General features: G+C 46.2%; 1 protein-coding gene and 1 pseudogene across 4 annotated transcripts; both read right to left on the bottom strand.

Moving 5' to 3' along the window:
• Positions 1–297: 297 nt before the first annotated feature.
• LOC136646671 (5S ribosomal RNA) lies at positions 298–415 on the bottom strand (annotated as a pseudogene).
• A 3,192-nt stretch (positions 416–3,607) lies between these two features.
• On the bottom strand, positions 3,608–12,218 carry IGSF11 (immunoglobulin superfamily member 11). Of its 4 annotated transcripts, none has more exons than XM_066621850.1 (6): positions 12,165–12,218; positions 10,522–10,729; positions 8,116–8,271; positions 5,891–6,019; positions 5,162–5,222; positions 3,608–4,049 (listed from the first exon to the last, which is right to left on the bottom strand). In XM_066621850.1, the coding sequence occupies exons 1-6, from the start codon at positions 12,201–12,203 to the stop codon at positions 3,608–3,610; spliced, it is 1,035 nt and encodes a 344-aa protein (XP_066477947.1). In that variant the 5' UTR covers positions 12,204–12,218. The 4 variants fall into 4 exon arrangements, with proteins under 4 accessions (XP_066477947.1, XP_066477945.1, XP_066477948.1 ...); XM_066621848.1 differs by having other exon boundaries at positions 5,162–5,312; positions 5,897–6,019; XM_066621851.1 differs by having other exon boundaries at positions 5,963–6,019.
• Positions 12,219–20,864: the final 8,646 nt, after the last annotated feature.

Genomic DNA, 20,864 nt, shown 5'->3' with positions numbered 1-20,864 from the left:
AGGGCCCTTATCCAAGACACTCTCACTGACCCTCTTAGCTTGGAAAAGAACATGTGCTAATTAATGATGAACAGTTGCCCTCAATACTCCTTCATTATTGTTCTGACAGTTCAGTATCTCTTGAATTCCACTCTACTGGAACTCCATCACACCATGCAGTTTACTCATGATTTCCATGAATCCATACAATAAGAAGACAACAATCACCAAAACAACAAAATATCTCCAATGCTTGTGTTTTTGTGGAGTGGTTTTTCCAATGGTTGGCAACCTTCAGTCTCGAAAGACTATGGTATAAGCCTACAGCACCCGGTATTCCCAGGCGGTCTCCCATCCAAGTACTAACCAGGCCTGACCCTGCTTAGCTTCCAAGATCAACGAGATTGGGCATGTGCAGGGTAACAGTTGCGTAGTGGTTTTTCCAAAGAGAAATAAAATCAAATGTATTTGAAAAATAAATGAAGGCTTTTTCAGTAAAAAAAAAAAAAAAATGATTTCACAATTAAAAATGAAATGCTTTCTTTTTCCATTTTTACTTATTTTACAATGTCTTGTAACATTCTTTAACAGGCCAATCTAACATAACCTTCTCCCCCCCCCCCACTAATGCAGCTGTGCCAATGGGGCGCGTGCTGCATCTCATGGGGGAATTTTGAGCTCTGGAAGCTTCTCCTGCTCCTTTCTAGAAAGCCCCCACTGTTTCTATGGGTCTACCTGGATTTTGTGGCAGCAAAATAGATGGTGCAAGTCCAAGTCAACCCAGATAGGTGGATTGAGGCTGGGAAGGTGTAGAGGATCGACTGAGTTATGGCAACCAATAACTGCCCCCTTCCTGCCTTCAACACCCCCATCTTGCCCTGATTTCCACTTCATTCCACCACAACCTACCCCCTGTGCCAACTTACCAGCCCTGGGGCTCCTGCAGAGGTCCCTCTTGGAATACCACCACCACTCACTCTTTATGGTGGCGGGCAGCCTGCACTCTGTGGCATGTCACATTTTGTGATGGCAATAAAGTGCACTGTGCCACTGGAATGTGATTCTGGCAATACAGTGGAGCCATGGGATTGGGCCGTAACTATACCTTCTGAAGAGCCACAGGTTTCAACAGTCTGAGTTCTGCTCTTGTAAACGTATCTGGCAAGTGGAACCTTGCTATCCAAGCAGGAACTCAGCAGAGGCAGATCTAGGAAACCTCCCAGGTGCAAATCATGAGTACTCGCACATTGACCTCTGTGCTTCTTGGGTACTCTGTGCAAATGGGGAAGGGGCAGTGGGCTCCTGCCTGCTCTTGGAGCCAGATTGCCCCCCTCTGGAAACAGCCCTGATCATACAGCAGTGGCTGTGAACCCCTGGAAAAGGCGTAGGCTAGAAATGTAGCAAACGAACAACAAAACCCATTGACAACCATTTCACCTTTTATACGAATAAAACTTTTATTGAATTTTTTTTTAGACAATTAGAAAGAACAAAGAAAAAGGAGCAAACAGTCTCATGAACAGTAGAACCAGAAAGAGCCTTCTGAGCACTGGGCTGCTGTGGGCAGCATCCCTTGAAAATGTCTCTTACATTATTTGTTGTTATAAAAGCCAAGAGTGTGTGTGTTTGTGTGTGTTATTTTTCTCTCTATTTTCCCACATTACAATTTTGTAAAAGCCACACTTCCTCTCCCTCCCCCCACACACCTACCTCCAAGTACAGAAAGGAGAAACCGGTGGCAGCGAGCACAAGAGGAGAGAGATTTGCTCCCTGGGAAACGTGTATAAATACGGCAGCCATCTGTCTGCCTGGTGTGCTCAGAAGTCAATGAAGCAAGTAGTGTAAGTAGTACGGGAGGGGAGGGACTCAGGACAGGGGGCGGGAAGGACAGCATTTATTTTTCAAAGCAAAGAAGGCACAGAATCTCAGCTAAGCTTCAAATCCAGTGCAACCCACAGGACTCTCTCTGCAGTGGGCACAGAAGGTGCGCGGCCTGGGCAGGGAGCTCTCGTGGCAGCCTCTGTGCACATTTGGAAGAAAGGAAAAGTCAGGGAGAGGCAGAGTGGAAGCGGAAGAGCATTAGTGATTGATCTCTCTAAGAATCCCAAGGTGAAGGGGTGCCCAAGAATCAAGCCCCCCCTCCTTTTGTAGTGCTGGGGTTACATCCGGAAGGATGCCTGTTGTCAGTGCAGAAGGAAAGCCCATTAGTGCCGTCAAGGGGAGTGCTTCCCTATAAGGAGACCAGTGTGTTAGCATTACAAATGAGGCAGGTGTGGACAGTGGGATGCAGTGAGAGGTCCCTTGGCTCTGCCTCCTCGAGGTATTAGGAAACAGCCCCCCAGTTCAAAGTCCCCCTCTGGGGCATGAAAGACCCTGGTATGAGTTCAAATCCTACGCTTCGATTAAGGCGATTGAAATTGCTAGACTCCGACCTGTCCAGCGGTGCAGGCAGGTGAGACACGGAGGCAGCCGGGGCCTCGCGCCGGCCTGCCACTGCGGGACGCCACTCAGAGCCGTCCATGCTGCAAGGAGGATGAAAGAGGGCTGGAGAAGCCACCCCTTTGCTGTTCCTTGCATGCTTGCTCTCTCTTTCCCTCCTCCAGTACTGTGAGAAGCCCAAATATCTGAGAAGGGAAGGTTCAAATGCGATGCCTCAAATGTGAGCATTCCATCGTCAGCCTGGCCATGCAGGCCAGCCCCAAACAGCCCTGTAGGGAGACCCTGCCATGCAAATGCCCAAGGAAGCCTAGCAGGTTGGACAATGTAAGCCACACGCCCGGGAGATGCAGCAGCTCTGGAAGCAATGGAGGCTTTGGCTTTCCACCCCACAACATTCCTTACACTCCCCCCCCCTTACGACAGCAGCAGAAGCAGCAGCAGCAGGTCATAGTGGTGCCAAGCAGCCCATTGGGGAAGGGTGCCAGGGTGACCACCATTGCCATGGAGATGACAAGAGGTGCCGGAAAGCATCCAAACAACTAGTGTGGGGAGAACATCCAGTGAAAGAAAAAGGAAAGCAAGAGAGGGATGTCAAGAAATAAATAAAAAAAGAAATATCACTCTCAAGCCAATTCCCAGCCTGCTCCCCTCCCTTCACCTGGCTCTTTGCCCGCCCTCTGCCGGCTCCCTCGGCAATCCGTTTGGCTTCACCAACATCTCACCTCCAATGTTATCTCTTGGGAGCCAAGCTGCAGGTGTGCCACCCTAAGGCTGTTGAGATATCCCCTTTAAATCTCCACCTCCACCTCTCAGCCACAGAGCTCTCCAACCCGCCTCCCCCACCTCACACACCGTTCTTGTGGTCACATCCCCCAGTTTCATATGAGACAGAGCTTAGAAACCAAGCGTGGCCCATCCAGCCGCGATACCTTGTGTGCCCCTCTCCCTGGCCTTGGCACATCCAGCCACAGCTGAGGAGCCCCCTGAGATCATGAGGGTGGGTGGCAAAGGAGAGACGATCACAACAGTGGGATAGAGTTGGTTGGAGTGAGGGAGGGCACAGAGGAAAGGCTTGATCTTCCTCTTCAACGCATTTCAGGGAAGAAGAGGAGGGTCTCTTGTTTTGGCCAGGTCTTCACCCCCCACTCAGTGCAACAGGTTCTTGCTTCCTTAGAACCGCATCCTCTCCCTATACCAATGAGCCTGCACGGCTCTGTGCTGGCACCATGACAGGCACAGCACCTATTCTCTCCAGTGTTGCCTGGCTCACAGCATAGGAGCGTGTGTGCTGAGGTCTCGGCTTCCGGCTCACTGAGCCATTGCTCCTGGCCATCTCCTGCGGAGAGGGGGCTGTATTGGTTGTCACCACCAATGTCTTGGGTGGAGGTGGGGTCGGGTGGCCTCCGTTGGCATAGATGGGGCGGTTGTTGGTGCTTCCAGAGCGGGAAAAGGGCTGGCGTGCATCATTATGGAGGCGCGTGAAGGAGTCTGTGGCATGGTTTGCTTTGGGGTCATTCCAGTACCGGCTGTTGTAGGTGTTGGATGAGGTGAGCGTGTCGTTCTCTGATGAGGAAGCGTCGCCATGAAACGCTTTTGTGGATGACGAGCATTTGGGTGGCAAATCATCCTCCCTAGGGAAACAGGAGGAGATGATAAGGATTGTATTTAATCCCCTCTCTCATCCCCCCTCAGCAATCACATAAACACTTGCTCATGTTGCACTAGTGGCATATATGGGAAAACACAGAGATCCATGATGATCTACGCCATGACATCCTGTTGACCCACTGGTTGACACTGATCAATCATTCCCATTTCCTCTCCCCATATTCCTAAGAGACCGAAGAGAATTCAATTTTAACCATGCTGCCATTGATGGAGGATAGAGAGGAACAGGGTCTTCTCAGTGGTGGCACCCCCCCTGTTGTGGCCCTTTGGAACTAAGAACTGGTCTCTCTGTAGGTATTTCAGTGGAGCCTTAAGACCTTTCTATTCAGGATGGCTCTTGATGGCTGATGTGATGGACTGGCATTTTAATGGAATGTAATTTTAATTTTATGTGATCCACAGGGTGTCTTTTTATCATTTTATTATTGCTATGTTGTTTAATCTTCTAAAACTCCTTGAGTGCCCTTGCTGGGAGAAGGACTGGATAGAAATTCATTAAATAAAATAATAAAAACCAATAAAGAACAGTAGAATTCAGTGGGACCAAGCTTGCAACCTGGGAATCTTTCTGGTCCTACTTTCCTCAGAAGTGCTTTTATGATACCTCCCAAATAGGTTATCATTTGCTGTGAATTCCTGCTTCTGGTGAAGGCAGGCTCCTTATGTATCTGGCAGTGGGATTGCTCACCATGTCACTCCTGGTCAGGTTTGAAGGAAGTCATTGCAAGTGGGGCTAAGCACTATGGGTATAGTGCAAGCACCTAACCTTGAGTGGCACACCACTGTCAGTAGTGAAGACTCAGGCATGAGATGAGATTTCAGTCAGGCAAAATCTCATTCTGATTAGGGGTGAGGAGACTCCTTTACAGTTCAGCCTCAAGGGAATGGAAACCAATTCAGAGTTCAGAGGAGAAAGTTTGTTTGCACTTTATTTGCTTAGTTAAAAATCATTCTGAAACTTGATTGGGAGGCCTGGTCAGTGGCTGGGTCAACACTCTCCTCCTGGAGTCTGAACTGCTGCGAGGGCAGGAAAATGAACAAAAGGAGACTAGATGTGACTTCACCAAAGCCAAACCTGATCTCATTGGGGATCTCCTCTTCTTCTTCCTCCTTGTGTTTGTTCTTCCAGTAAAAGAGAGTCACGGCCACCACAACCATGCAGATGACGAGTACCGCTGCCCCTGCAGCCGCAGCACCAGCAATCAGGCCAATGCTCCGAGGGTGGGCTGTGTGGGACATGGAATACAGGAAACATCTGAAGGTGCCGGCAACCTCACTTCCTTATTTATTTTAACACATAGATCTCAAGTTGTATCCCATTAGGGCAGGAACAGGAAAGGGGTGGTTTGAATGGGGTAGTGATGGAGGCAGGGAGAAGGGTGGATCAGGCTTGGGAGGTGACGAGTTCTGCATGCTGAATCCTGACCCTTCCCCTTCCCAGGCCTGATTCACCTTCATGGATCAACTCAGACTTGTGCCAGCAGTGGAGCTGGTGCAGGTCCATATTGATCCATAGTGGCGGCTGGTGCTTTCCCCGGGCAAGGGGGCAAATGTTCCCTTACCCCGAGAAGACCTCAAGCATTTATTTTTCTTGTAATATACAAGCTTGCCTACTTCTGCATACCTAGCAAGTCAACCCACCCACCCACCTCCCATAGTATGTGAGTGGTATATAAAAACCTGATTCATACAGAAAGTGAGATGTGTTCAGTTACCCACTATTAGTATGTATGTTTATAGACAACAAGATACAGGCCTGGAAATGATGTTAAGCAAAAAAAGCACAAACCCCAAATAGGAAATGACGTACGTGTGATGACTTGAACCTCAAGCGAACAGGTGCTGCTTCCAATGACATTGGAAGCCACACACTGGTAACGCCCTGATGACACAGTGCTGATATTGCGCAGAATGACTGTACCCTGAACTTGATCTAGACAGAAGGAAAAAAATCAAAATTAAATCAAATTAGAAAGGAAGGGGGGGTGGAAGACAAGCAACCCCCACAACCCTGAAAAGGCAAATCTAACAATTCATGAATTCTGCAACAAGACTCTTAAGAGATAAATTAGAAAATAACAGTCAGATGAAAGCAACAGACCCAGAAAAGATTAGGGTTTAAGGAGCTTACAGCGGGCATTCTCGTCTTAAAGATTTTTTTTTTAATGTTTGTGAAAGCTTAAGGCCAAGAGAATATGGCAAGAAAACAAACAAGGCCCACCAGCAGTCTAATGGCTGTGTCAACAGGCACTCAAGAACAGTTGTCAACTCTTCTGATTTTCAGATTTTGCATCAAGAGCAATCCCTGAACTGATTTTAAAACACACACACACACACACACACACACACACACACACACACACACACACACACACACACGACGAGAGTATCCAGTACGCCACAAAATCTGACCTTACTTGGCACAGAATGTTTAAAGAACGGACACCTCCCCAGCCCCCCTATTGCTCAACTAATTCCAGCCACTGCTTTTCATTCGTCATGTCTATGTCCTATGAGCCTATTATTGCTTTCCATCTTCTACCTATCCTCACAAATCCCTCACTGCAAGCTCGGGAAATCCTACTCCCACCACCACAACTACTTCATCCCCTCCACTCATGCTTCTTTAGGGAAGAAGTCATGAAAAGGGACTCGTGCCGCTTTACTTAGAGAAGGAAAGGAAGTGATTTGGCAGACCGCAAAGTGCGCCATTTGCAAAACTGTTTTCCTTCAGTGGAGACTGAATGTAATTAGAATTGTGTAGCACTTTCAACATCCTCCCCCTCCTCCAGATCTGGAGAGTGCATGAACAACTGTAGTCTGAGTTTGGACACCACAGTCAAGCAGATGATCGCTTCACCACTTGATTTTTCAAGTCCTGATTTTTAATGCAAGTGAACATTTTATTACACCACCAATCACCAGCTGGCAGGAGATCTGCAGTGACAGAGCAATCTGTCGGCCACGCTGAAAAAAATGAAATGACGGAGTCTGTCAACTAGTTCATAATTACAGATTTAGCCTGGCACTAGGGGCAGCAATGCAAGAGGTGATTATTTTTACTTGGCCCATGAGTTCAAATCTCTAAAGGAAAGAGGTGCACCTCTAAGGGCAGGTCAACTTGCACAATAGACTGGCAGGCCTAGCTATGGCACAGAGTCAGCATTCACCTCTCCTGCACTATACTTGCTGTCACCTCAGTGGTCTGGGAGAAAACCTACAGCAAGGCATGAAAGACTGTACTGTATCAAACTGTGATCGACAGTTTCCAGAAACTCATGCTCTGGGCTTGACTTCCGGCACATTTGCCTAAAACAGTGTTTCTCAAACTGTGGGTCGGGACCCCACTAGGTGAGTCACAAGGCAATTTCAGGTGGGTTCCCATTCATTTCAATATTTTATATTTAATGTATTAGATTTGATGCCACCATGGTATGTATGTGACTGCATTTGGGGAAATGTTACAGATCTGTACTTTTAACAGGCTACTATGTATATACTTTTAACAATGATAGTCAATGGGACTTACTCCTGGGTAAGCATGGGTAGGATTACAGCCTAGGATTGTTCAAAATTTTCCTGCTTAATGATGTCATATCCAGTCATGACATCACTTCCAGTGGGTCCTGACAGATTCTCATTCTAAAAAGTGGGTCCTGGTGCTAAAAGTTTGAGAACCACTGGCCTAAAAGGTTGACCATTCTGTCCTAAGATGAAAAGCAAATATGATATAATTAGGAGGGCCACTAGAGGGCAGCCAATGCTCTCCAGGCTCCAAGTCAGCCACTATGCCAGACATGGTACTTTTTCTTCCCTATTCATGATTTTTATGAAGGTTGTGCATTTATATTATCATAACCCTATTAAACATCCCCATCTCTTGCTCCTCGGATAGTGTGTTTTTGGTCAACGGGCAGCTATTTGGGGCAGGCTGTGTAAGCTGAGACCACCAGGCCAGCAGGACAAGGAAAAAGCAAGCATTAAGCAACTACCCAAGTCACATAATGGGGGAAAGCATGCAATGGTCACCTTGCGTTGCCGTTGGAGGCAGCTTCGGAGCGTTGTCGAGTCTTTCCCAGTAGTACGTTGGCCGTGGGATGCCTTCTTCTGAACTGCAGGTCAATGTGATGTCACTGCCAATGTTCAAAGAGCCCTGAATTCTGCAGACTGGGGCAGAGGGAGGAACTGCAATGGGAAAAAAAGGATGGTCTGATCGGGGTTGTGTTAAACCCAGGGACATCCCCCCCTTTTTTTCTACAGTTTTATGACCCATGTGAATGCTGGGCCATGGATGGTTAAAAAAACAAACAATGAAAGGCTGACAAAGCAAAGATGCAGATGGTTCAAGTCTAATAAGGGAAGCAACAGGCGAGGTCACCTGCTAAGGCTTGCATCGCTCGCAAGCTAACTCAGTCATAACCGCTGACTTAATTGTGGCCATTTTCGATTAGTGTCCTCTATAGGGAAGAAGAACATCTGCAGCTCCCCACCAGCTTGCACAATAAAGTTATCATTAAAACGTTTTCGCTCCCAGCCAAATTCTAGTATCTGGATGAGGATGAGAGATTTGACGTTCCTCTCTGTGCAAGATGAGAACACCCCGGTTGGGAAACAGAGATGCCGTGCCCTTGGAAGCGCCAAATGCAAAAACGGGGAGGGAGGTGATAAAAACTGGGTCCTCCCCCAAAGTGCACGTTCCCTCCCATCAGAGGCGTAACCAGAGAGGGACAGCATGGTAAGTACTGCAGGAACCACAATGCGCTGTGTAAGCAGCCCCTCCCATTCAGCGTTGGAGCCATTGGGGCAGTGATTGCAATGCGCAGGCGCTCATTAGCGAGTACTTCTGCATTGCCGTTGCTGCCCCAATGGCTCCAAGGGCAAGTGAGAGGGGCCGTTACACGGAACATTGTGGTGCCTGCAATACTTACCGTGCTGCTTCTGCTCTGGCTCTGCATCCTGGTATCACTCTATTGCTCAGGTCCCCAGAAGCATCTGCAATGCACACGGTTCTCAGCTACGTGAGGCAGATCAGCAGACACTCTGGAGCGTAATGAAGGTGAACAATATTTTTCACCTGATAAACTAAAAACAAAGAGGATAAAATGCAAAATGATCCCACCCTAAACCACTTTTGGGTGCTTGGTATGCTATCAGTAAACTGTTGCCACTTGAACAGCAGCTTCTGCCTCTGTTCATTCAGCTGGCCAGACCTGTGGTCCTGTTCACTCCTCTCTCCTTCTGATGTCTGATCTATTCATTTTCTCCTCTTTGGTTTTTCTTATTTCCTACAGGTCCCCTTCTGCTTGTTCTTCTCCTCAACCTCCTGTCCCCCTTCCACTGTCATCACCTGACTTTCTCCTCTTTCTCTTCTAACCATCTATGACCCTTCATCTGCCATACATTCAATTACAGGAGTATGCAGAAGTCTGCCTCATGCATATACTGCATATTTGGGGAAGGGCTCATCTTGCTTGGCTCCCCTGCCCGTTCCTAAGAACATACAGAAGAACATAAGAAGAGCCCCTCTGGATCAGGCCATAGGCCCATCTAGTCCAGCTTCCTGTATCTCACAGTGGCCCACCAAATGCCCCAGGGAGCACACAAGACAAGACAAAAAGAGACATCAAATCAAAGACATCGAAGAGAAAGTGACCCCATATCAAGCCACTCCAAAACTAGCTGGTGGTGACATGACAGTGTCAACACATCGCTGTCAATCTAGTTCTGGGTGCTGTGCTGGTACCAAGTGCTATTCCTGGCCTGGGCCGCTGCCGCTCAATTCGTGGTAAGTGGGGGGGGGGGCGTGTATTGGAGTCCTGCAAAACAAATGAGGGGGTCCAAAGACTGTCCAGAATTGGGCCCCACACTTCCTAAGGCTGGAGAGCTGTGCACATCAAAGGTCTCAACTTTGCACATCAAAGGTCTCAGGTTCAATCCCTGGCATCTCTAGGTAGGGCAGTCTTCCCTGGAATCCTGGAGAGTTTCAGTCAATCTATATCAACAACACTGAGCTAGATGCACATATCGTCCAAATCTGTCTAAAGCAACTTCTAAGCCTCCTAGAATTACATATGTTGTCCCCAGTTCCTGACAGTTTCAGGAATTTCCTCACACGATCCCTGATTCCCGCACATTTTCAGATCTATTGGTGAGGCTCTGCTAGGCTCCCACCATATTTAAATTCAAAATTAGTGTACCCCATGTATGGGCCTTTTTCAGTAGCTTCCCCAATGTTGTGGAACAACTAAAAGGTTACATCATATGTGGTTTGAAAACAACCATTAAAATGTGGCTTACGGATATAGTAAATAAAATTAAATCTCACCAGCTGTGTATCTTCCCAACAACCTCACAGTCACACACTAGATACTCCCATTGAACACACCTAAGCCACAAACCCCTCACCCTTTTGTACTATTCTGCCAAAATACAAACCCAAGACGTTGAGCCCAATGACTCCAATATTCCGGCCCCCTCGGTCTGGGAGGTTGTTGACCAAACACTGGTAAGTCCCGGTGTCCGACAGCTGGGTGTTGTTGATGAAGATGGAGGCACTGGTGGTTGGCATTGTCATTGCAAACCCCACTCGCCCATAAAACTGGGGTGCACCATCAAAAATTTGACCCCCTTGGTAAATAATAACCTGCAAGAGAAAGATATGACACCTCTTTGAGAAAAGTGAAGGTTGCAATAAGGGCTGGTTCACTCATTATGCACAGGCTTCAACGCCCTGTGGTTTTAGTGCAATTAAAACAACTACAGAGACTAGAATGAACCAGATGGAGTGCCTGGATAGTTGCGATGCACTCCATTGCCACTTCTGCCACCATGGAGAAGTACTATCACAGCAGGTTTAAGTGATATAGGGGAACCCACACTGAAGGGCTCCCTAAAGGGAAGACACAAAGTTAGTTTGCTTTCGCTTTCTTCCTCCCTGCTTTAGAAGCAACACAGATAAAGGAAGCGATGCTTCAAAAATTCTCCCAAACCAAATTTCTCTAAAGGAGAAATCGGGGAGTTCCAAATTATCAGGTCATGTTTCCAGAGTGGAATTGATGCAATGGGAATCCTTCACTGTTCTTTTCTTAAATGTCTGAATTTTGGGCAGAGTGCTATTCACAGTGCGCTGAATGTTCAGTTTCTTCACATTTAATGATGTGCACATGGACATACAACACTGCAGAAAAAGCAATATGGTTGCGACTGTATGTATGATTGCATCAAGATTCTTTTGTGTGTGTTGTTTTACTGCTGTGAATGTACCAAAATTACAGCATAGGCACACACACACAAAATGTAAATTCAAAATTTTAGCTATTGATTGCTCTATAATAGTCAACTGTGACAATGCATTATGGGAGATGCAGTCCAAGAAGAAGCAAAAGCCTTTGAGAAAAATGTTGCTGAAAGGAAGAGTTCCTGAAAGGAATATAGTATTTTTTTTTCCACACTAAATCTGGACTGCATTATGTTATGATGATGTGATGCCAAATCACTGTACATGATGATCTCTCTCCTTAGCAGTGCTCAAGAGACTGCTAGACTCTACAAGTCTCAAGTCAGAAGCTCCAGGGGCTAGGCCCCAATCCTATGCCAATGCCTTTGATTAAGCTCCCAAATCTGCTGCATTCTTTCAATCAGTACAACTCATGACTGAGTTAATTCATCTGTGTCTACACTGCCTGGTCACCTGGCTTCTCCATGACCTTGTCAACACTTGGACCTAAGCTAACAACTTGAGAAGGTCATATCTGATATAGCCTTTGTCCTTCCTGTGCCCTCAAAATGGCCACCAGGAAACAGCAGATAACTAGAGACATGCAACCTTGCAAAATATGAATGGTCAGCAGCGAATCTGAGAAACAAAAGGTGGAGAAGCCTCCTAGTACTTTGTCAGACATACTGCTCTGATTCATGTCTCACCTTCACACATTACAAAGACAAGCATTTATGTCTATTCCTAATGATGTATGTCTTTAAAGGGGGGCAATCCTAAACAAAGGAAGATCAGAAGCAGGTGGGCCTACTCATCACAATCCTGTTTGGACTTTACCACCTGGAAAAGTTTAGAGTCATACCTGCTCAGGTTGGTTGGCATTGGAGAGTGGGGTGACCATCCAGATGACATTAAGGTTAGTGAGTGCAGCACTCGTGGTAAAGGAACAGGGCAAGACTGCCGTCTGGCCTCGAGCAACTTCAACACTCCTCGTGTTCATGAACACTTCCAGGGGACTCACTAGACCTGCAACGAAAGAGGCAAAATGTCCTGTCATTCATTTGGCATTATCATCTGGCTGATGATGTGTCATCTCAACTCCAGAAAGAGACACTGAAGCCCTTGAAATGGGGAACTTCCAAGGCGCACAGGAGAGAAGAGTGCATACTTCAAACAGCTTAAAAAAGTGAATATTTTAAACTTAAAAATAACTTTAAAAATGAATAAATAAAGCAAGTCAATGAGAATTTGGGACCATGAATTAAAAGCTTCTAGCACTCTACCTTATCCTGTTTAGGCTGTGGGTAAAAATTCAAATGCAGGGTTGAGAACAAATGCTCTGTTGTGTGACTTATGCCACAAAGTAGCTTACAAGAGGAAAAAAAGAATGTGCAGACTCATTTATAGATGAGTGTAATGCCAATGCTATTTCTCAGTTGTCGGGATAACCATACCCATCACTGTCGACTAATACAATCCCCTGCTATCCACCTGCAAAGCAAAAGACCAGTGGTAGACTGCATATCTGACATGCAGAAGTCTGCGGTTCAAGCCCCTAATAGTAGTGGGTAGCAGAGTTATCTGAGTCTGAAAGCAAGACAATTAGCCTTGGGGGTGGATGCCAAAGAGGACTGACAATACCATGGCAACCCAGGCAGTTCTGGGAAACTCCTTCCTTTCCCCTACTTCCAACCACAAATTATCATAGGAACCAGTCAACTAGAGATGTCCACTTATATTGGCTACTTTTGAAAGGGAAGTGTCCTAGTAAAAATGCAAGATGACACACTTCATACTGCTCCTGCAGTGACATGCTCAGTAGGTGCACAAATGTGCTAAGCAGCTTCCTTCCTTCCCTGCTGGGCCATTAAGCATTCTCACATCCTCTCCGCTCTTCCCTTTCCTCTGCCCCCCACCAACGAGGCTGCCACCTTGGCCCATTTTCCAAGACCTCCCACCGCCTTGAGTAATCCAGGGCAGTCAGAGCCTCTCTGGCTTTTGGAGCGCAGGATGCAAGAGGTGGAGAAAAGAGAAAGATTTGTATTGCTAAGCTAAATAGCACATGCAGGGCTACAGCTGGGGAAGGCACACACAACTGCTTCTGACAGGGAAATGTAGCTAAGATGACAAGCGAGTGAGGAGGAGGAGGGCTATACTCTGAGTCGGGACAGGCAGATCTCAAGTCCTGATACACAAATAGCCTCCAGAGCTATACAGGTAAGCAAAGCAAAAGGGAAAAGAGAAAGAGGTTGACAAGTTCCGTGTTCTAGCTGAGGCTCCCAACGACGCCCCCATTTATTATTTTTAGAGTACTTAACATGCGCTAAGTGCTTTACAAGCTTGACAATAAAAACATCCCAACAGTCCCAGCCCACAGGCTAACCATCTAACATAAATTAATTTGCATCCTATAATGTAGTGACATCCCAACAGGATGCTGCTTAACATCTATTTTAAAATTGTTAAATGAAGGGAATATTTTTTTTTTCCAGAAAAGCACAAATGCAGGCACCTGAAGATATGCGTCAACATAGGAACACAGGCAATCTTAAGCCAACATGAATGCCGGTAAGTACCAGTTTATATGAAGAGATGAAACAACAGGGTTGCATTGTCTCAGGACTGCGTTGCCCAACATGCAACACATATGTGTTTACATATGTGCATGGTTCTAGATACACGCAAAAAGTATCTGTAACCCAGCTAGAATCATGTTTGTCTTCAAGCAGGCCAATTCCAAGAAAGCATCAGACTCATAAGCTAGTGAATTCACACACACGACATGCTTTATGTCATGATGGGGACTCAGTGCTGCAACCCACTGTGCACAATATATCAGCCAGCACTCAATGCAGGCCTCTGCTTCCCTCAGTTCCACCAGGAGTTATTGAGACCTGCAGGGAAACATCTCAGAACAAAAGGGTGGTTCAGGATGAGCTCATTCCTCAAAATACTCAGTGATAGTCTATGGGCAAAACCACTATACAAAGTCTGACCACAGGTCCCCAAAGTGCACATTTCTCCATAACCTACCCTTGGTGTGTCAGAGATCTGACACACTGGTGCAGCATCACACACAACACGTACACAAACATCACTTAAGCCTATCCTGAGCTTTCCTGAGGAGTTTATGGATCTCAGAAACTTAGTGCGCAATCCAAACCCCTTATGTCAGTGCTTTCCAGCACTGGCATAGCAGTGCCAATGGGACCTGTGCTGCATCCTACAGTTGGGTGTCACTCATGGAGGCCTCCTCCAAGTAAGGGAATGTTTGTTCCCTTACCTCACAGCTGCATTGCCCTTATGCCAGTGCTGGAAAGCACTGACATAAGGGGTTAGGATTGTGCCCTTAGTCCCACAGCATCTGCATAGTTTCACATCCAAAGAAACGTAGCAGATACAGAAGAACCCCTTTTGAGTGATCATGCCTTTGACTCATCTGCAGACCATTAGTGAAAGAGTCCAGCATTTTTCTCTTGTCTTTCTGCCTTCTGAGAATCTTCTCTCTTGCAATGGGGAGATGCTCTGGGTGCAATAGTAGAATTCCCAAGAGTAGAAGCTTGCACATCTATGTCACGGATCATCTATAACAAACATGGTGTACTCCCAAGCCATTTCCATAAATGTGACTGTATGGCAAACGGGGTTTTCAAAATAGAATTAGGTGCTTGTGTTTGGAAGAGACAAACTTTGCTCATTTCAGTTTGCAAGGAGTTTGGAAGTTCCAGATTATTTATCCAAACTTCTAATCCAAATCATCTGGATTATTCCTTCTGGAGGCTCATAAACAGCCTCTGACAATTGGCTGTTACAGAAACTACTAAGGATTTTTCCACCGGGACAACATTATCCATGTCAAGGCCTTGAAGCCCATGTAAAGACTCTGTGTACCTACAAAACGCAGACAGTTTTTCTTACACACGCACCATTTACACGAACTGCAGACTCCATAGAAGTTCTAAATTTTTCCATGCATACATAGTGTATTCTGAGGCTCTCAGAATCATGGGAACTGTAGCCTCCATGCCCAGAGCAACCCTGAATGAATCACTTATGTTCAACAGTATTCAGGGCCTCTGAGGAGCTTGTGACCTACATGAGACAGATCAGGTACTCCCTGTTGCTTCCCCCCCCCCCGGATGACTCATCAGAGGTTGCCAGATTGATGCTGCAAAGGCTGAAGCTTGGGCAGGAGTTTCTAAGCATTTGTTCTTAAGAGACCTCTGTGATGATTCAACAAGAACGCCAAACATTCTGGGAAATGGAGGTGTTGTATTATTTCAGTCTCATTTGGACCCACAAGCAGATCCCCATAAGTGCACCCAAATGCATACCATGAGTTCAGTTTGACCAAACACCCAACTTTGCTACCAAAGCTTCGATTTTCCAGAATTTGGCTGAAAACTTATGCCTGGTTCCCATTAATTTTCAATGTGTGCTAGGATGCATTTTAAAAAAACAAAAACACCGGCACATAATCTGTGCCACTGGCACATAATCTATCTCTTTCTCATGCACCAAGTGACATGCTGTGAGCCTGCTGGGACCCAGCAAGAGCTATGCGGAGCTGCCATGACAGTCAGCTCATTCCCACAATGCCAGCAATGACATCATCGGCAAGTGTCAGTGATCACAGAGATGCTGTCCGTTACAGGGCTGACAGCAATCTCAAGTGGGCAAAACCAGGCAGCTGGTATCAGCCCTTTGTAAGAGCTGCAGGCAAGGACTGGGAGAAAAGAAAAGAAAAGAGAGAGGAGGAAGGCAAGAAGGATGCAGAGAGCAAAGAAGAAAGCCAAAAAGAAAGAGAAGATAAGGTTTGGAGAAGATAAGGAGGAAAGGCAAAAGAGGAGGCAGTCGGAAGCTAAGCAGGGTCAGGCCTGGTTAGTACTTGGATGGGAGACCGCCTGGGAATACTGGGTGCTGTAGGCTTATATCATAGTCTTTTGAGACTGAAGGTTGCCAACCATTATTATTAAGAGCAAAACTGAAAAGGAAGGGAACCAAGGATTCCAAGAAGAGGAGAGAAGGAGCCCAGATGGGATTTGCGCGCTGAGCTGCTGAGAGGGCACATGTGCTCCAATTGCCTCCCCATTGGGAAGTGGCACCCCCGCCAACTGGCAATTGAGATATGCATCCCTGAGAGGATGCAACACCTCCACTCACCAAAGCCACTTCACACATGCACCTTTTCTCAAAGATAGTTCACAGAAATGTATTTGTTACAGACGTATATTTAGACCACATACATTTCCTATAACAATCCCCTTGTAGAAAAATCATGGTGGTCAGAGCATCCCTCAAGGTTTAGCAACTCACAAAAGCAGCTGACTAACAGCCCAGTCGTGAGCTGCCAGGTGCCCAGAGGAGCAGCTGAGCCAAAATGGCGACCGCTGCATCCTCAATGCATTGGGCAGGTGCCAGTGGCTCCTTGGGGGGAAGGGGACAGGGAAGGGAGAAGACCCCACAATGGGGCTGCTCAAGTCTGCACTGGCTATTTAGTGAGGCTGGGAGGCCTCGCTCCTCTCTGCTTTCCCCATGCCCTCCCTTGCTCCAGAACACCTCCTCCCTGCCCCCACTCTCTACTCTGCCGCCTGGAGCTCATCCTTTGCTCTGGGCAGCATGTGGTGGGCCTCCAGCTGGCGCTGACTCAGTGAAGACTGGTGCTGAGCTGGTGCCAGTACTGACCTGGCGCTGAGTGTTGCAGGCTTGCCTTACGGTATGTTTGCAACACTCAGTACCAGCGGAGGACCAGCGCAGAGAGCATAAGATTGGGTCTCAGGGCTGTTATTCTATGCAAGCTTACCTGGGAGTAAGCCCTACTGAATTCAACAGGAGTTACTTCTAAGATAAGCTCCTGCAGTTCAATTTTATCATCGAGCAGCACTGACAGAACTCACCTTCCCACAGCAAAGCCCAACTTAAGGCATCACAAAACACAAGTGCAAAATGTTTTTGCATTTCCTGCTGGCTGCCCAATTGCCACTGTCCTCCCCCACTACCACCACAGCATGCCATGTGCACATTTTTGGCATGGCTGCATCAGCACCGGTTCTGGGGGAAGGACTGGGCTGTAGTGACACAATAAGAATGTTTCCAAGCAGAAGACCACCTGAAGTGAATGGGAATCCCATTCAGTGCAATGGGACTTGTGCAGGACATACCCCCAGAGGAAAGAGTCTACGGCAAATTCAGTTGTCTGTGTACAAGCCACCTTTCCACGAAAAGCAACAAGGGTGCTGAATTATCCCAGGCACCTGAAGTTCATTGTTGTTAACATAGCAGCTGCTGGATGCACAGTCTGAACTCTACTCACTTACATTAGCACCAAGGGAACAATCTTGTTCTAAGTGTGGGGCAGAGGGGGCTTGCTGCTAAGAGCCTGAGCAAAGCGGAATCCTTGTTGGCGAGGTTCGCTGCAATGCTTTACATTCGAGGCCTGAAGCATCCGGTAGCAAAGTTAATAATAAATGTTGCAATTCCATTTCTCCTTTGTGTAGGAGAACTGTCTGGCAGATCATTGCTTTGGCTGGGAAACATTTTTAAAGATAGAAAAGCCTGCTATTCCCAGAACTTTCTTTAAACACACACACACACACACACACACACACACACACACACACACAGAGAGAGAGAGAGAGAGAGAGAGAGAGAGAGAGAGAGAGAGTTATTGACTGAACCATTCTTCAGTGCCCTCATTCTTTTGTTTCAGAAAGTCTTCCAGTTCATAAGAGCCTCGCTGGGTCAGGCCAAAGGCCCATCTAGTCCAGCTTCCTGTACCTCACAGTGGCCCACCAAATTACTCCTACACTTCATAAGATGACAGAAAGCAAGTGGTACAGTCTTTGCACATCTGTAAAATATGTTTATTTTAGCTTGTATCTCCTTCTGTCTTGAAAAGACATCCTTAATAAAGTATTACTATAAATCGCAAAAGAAATAAAATACTAAAAATAATTCCAGGCACACTCTGCCATGACGTACATGTTCACAGAGAACATTATCAGCCCTTTTTCTCAAACAGCTCCTTTGAAGAAAGTCCACAAATGTGGAACAACTAACAAGAACATCTCTACTTGCTTGTGACATTCAGAAATGGAGAATGGATAGTTCATTACAGGTTCCCTGAAGCACATGGTGGGCCACTGTGAGATACAGGAAGCTGGACTAGGTGGGCCTTTGGTCTGATCCAGTGGCACTCTTCTTATGTTTTTATTCCCAAGACAACCAGGTGAGATAAACTAGATGACAATCAATACAATCCTATGCATATCTACTCAGAAATAAGTGCATGTGAATCCAATGGGACTTAGGGTTGCATCCAATGACTGGCCCAAGATCACTCAGTGGGTTTCATAGGTGCATGGACAGAGATTTGAATAAGAATCTCACTGGTCCTAGTCTGACATTGCACTGGTCCTACACCACCGGCTCTACTGGGCAAGGACATCTCTTTTTATCCTGTAACAAGTACTACGCACATTGATGGCATTACATCAATAACTGCATAAATATCAGAAGCATGAAAAGCTGGTAGTGGGGTGTGTTCTAGGCACACAAGCAAGCAGCTCTACATTTGGTAACAGTCAAGTCATTTTCATCACTGGGGATTACAAGTATTATCTATTCACAGTACAATCTCAGGAACTTAATGTAAAAGGTTTCTGCGAGCCAAAAGGAAAAAGGAGGCTTTTCCCACTCCAGGGGAAAAAAGAGAGCTCCCCATGAAGCAGGGTGAGTGACACAAATGTGCCCCTGCATGTGCATGCACAAACACATCAAAGTTTGCTGGTGCAGTCTCTGTTTTAAGAAGCCACCGCAAAAGGTATTCCGTTCCAAGCATCACTGACATTGACACAGTAAGGACAGCCAAAGTACAAGAAGCATGTTGTCCCTGCCACAAATCCCTTCTGGCCTGTGAATGAGCCAGTGTGCTGCCAGAAAGCCATGCACTTCAGTGGGGAGCAGAGAAGGTGGCCTTTCCCAGTGCCAACAAATGAGCCAAAGTTGGGCTTCGACTCTGTGTTGATCACCAAGGCCAGAGAAGGACAATAATGTTCTGATGCGGCATTCAGGAATTGGAAAGAGCTGAGTACAGATCCCTGAATGAGGTTCCTGAAGCACAGAGGCCAGCCCCCTGGGGACAAAAAACATCAATCTATTCTGATTTTGCCACAGATGTATTTTCAACTATTAAACAGCGTCTAGGCTTAACAAGGGCTCCACCAACACTGAGGCAATGTGGCAGCTCAAGGGAGCTACATCATATCTGTCATTCAGCTGGCTCTAAAGCCCAAATGCAAACTCAAGATTCTTCGTGATTTAGCTTGTTTTGCAAATAAAATTCTAGTCAAAATATTAAGCATATATTTCACACACACACACACACACACACACACACACACACACACACACACACACACACACACAGGTAACGTGGCATCGCTCCACAGGCCAGGAAAAGAGCCAAAGAAGTTCTTCAACTGACTGTAAACATTTTCAGAGGGTTACATATGAAAACGAACCTGATCCAGCATCAGTTGTCATCCACAGGGAAAGCTTTTCTGCTTTTCGTCACACTCATAAATGTCTGTTTGCAAAGCCCAAGGTTGCAGATGCTTCCAAAAGTAGTAAAGAACTTCGCTTGGGAAGTCAAGAGTTGCTTAAAATAGGAACAACAATGACTGAATGAGCTCTAAAGCCATTGTTTAGAAAAACTGAAGAGTGAGGAACATACCAGTGCAGAGTTGGCATGAAATGTGTTGTTGATTGGTACAAAAAGTGAGAACAAACCAAGGCAGTTTCTGTGACAACAAACAAGAATTGCTAGGTCAGGATTTGGCTGTGACTTTCTGGGCACAGGAAGAACACAGCCTGACAACAGAACTTTGTTGGAGACTGCATGGTTTTATAGTTTTATAGTGTTTTTTTAAATGTCATTTGTATTCCACTCTTCCTCCAGGAGTTCAGATAAACATTAAGTCAGCCCTATAGTGTAGGTTATTCGGAGGAATGTTTGCTCATATTGTATTGTGACATTAATAACAAAGTTTCAATAAGCTTTATTTTATAAATGAGCCACAAGTGTCAATATCTGATCCAATAGCCAAAGACACATGCACCTGTAAAGGAGCATAAAATATTGCCTTATCCACTGCCTGTATACCCTTTGTGCCACTGATCAATAAAATATATACAATAAAAAGCAACATTCCCCCCTCCCTTCTTGTTTTAATATAAAACATGGGCAAATGCCCAAGCTAACTCACAAGCATCTGCGGAGTGGAAGGGAAAAAAATGGACAGAAAATGAGGACAATTATTATCCTTCCCTCGCATTGTACATGGTTGCATGCCTTGTTGTGCTCTAAATAGGCAGACATATGCAACAATTAATGCTCACATAGCCACTCAAGCCTGAGAGGTTTGCAGACACTGGCAATTGCTCTACCAACAGATCTATTGGCAGACACATCTATTACCCACAAATCTGCACTGCTCCCAGCTGACCCTCCTCCTCTGTAGCTGATAGCCTATGTCTGGGCCAGGCAGAAAGAAAACAGAGT

This window comes from Tiliqua scincoides, chromosome 3 (genome assembly GCF_035046505.1).
Source record: "Tiliqua scincoides isolate rTilSci1 chromosome 3, rTilSci1.hap2, whole genome shotgun sequence".
NCBI lineage: Eukaryota > Metazoa > Chordata > Lepidosauria > Squamata > Scincidae > Tiliqua > Tiliqua scincoides.
Note: the sequence above shows the minus strand (reverse complement) of the source record. Positions and strands in the feature narration are given on the sequence as shown.

Excerpts from the sequence above, each read along its gene's own strand:
- IGSF11 (XM_066621848.1), bottom strand. The coding sequence starts at position 12,203 with ATGGTCACCCCACTCTCCAATGCCAACCAACCTGAGCAG. Across the intron at positions 6,020-8,115 it reads GCCTCCAACGGCAACGCAAG|ATCAAGTTCAGGGTACAGTC; the intron begins GTGACCATTGCA and ends CCTTCTGTCTAG. Across the intron at positions 4,050-5,161 it reads GAGATCCCCAATGAGATCAG|GGAGGATGATTTGCCACCCA; the intron begins GTTTGGCTTTGG and ends CTGTTTCCCTAG.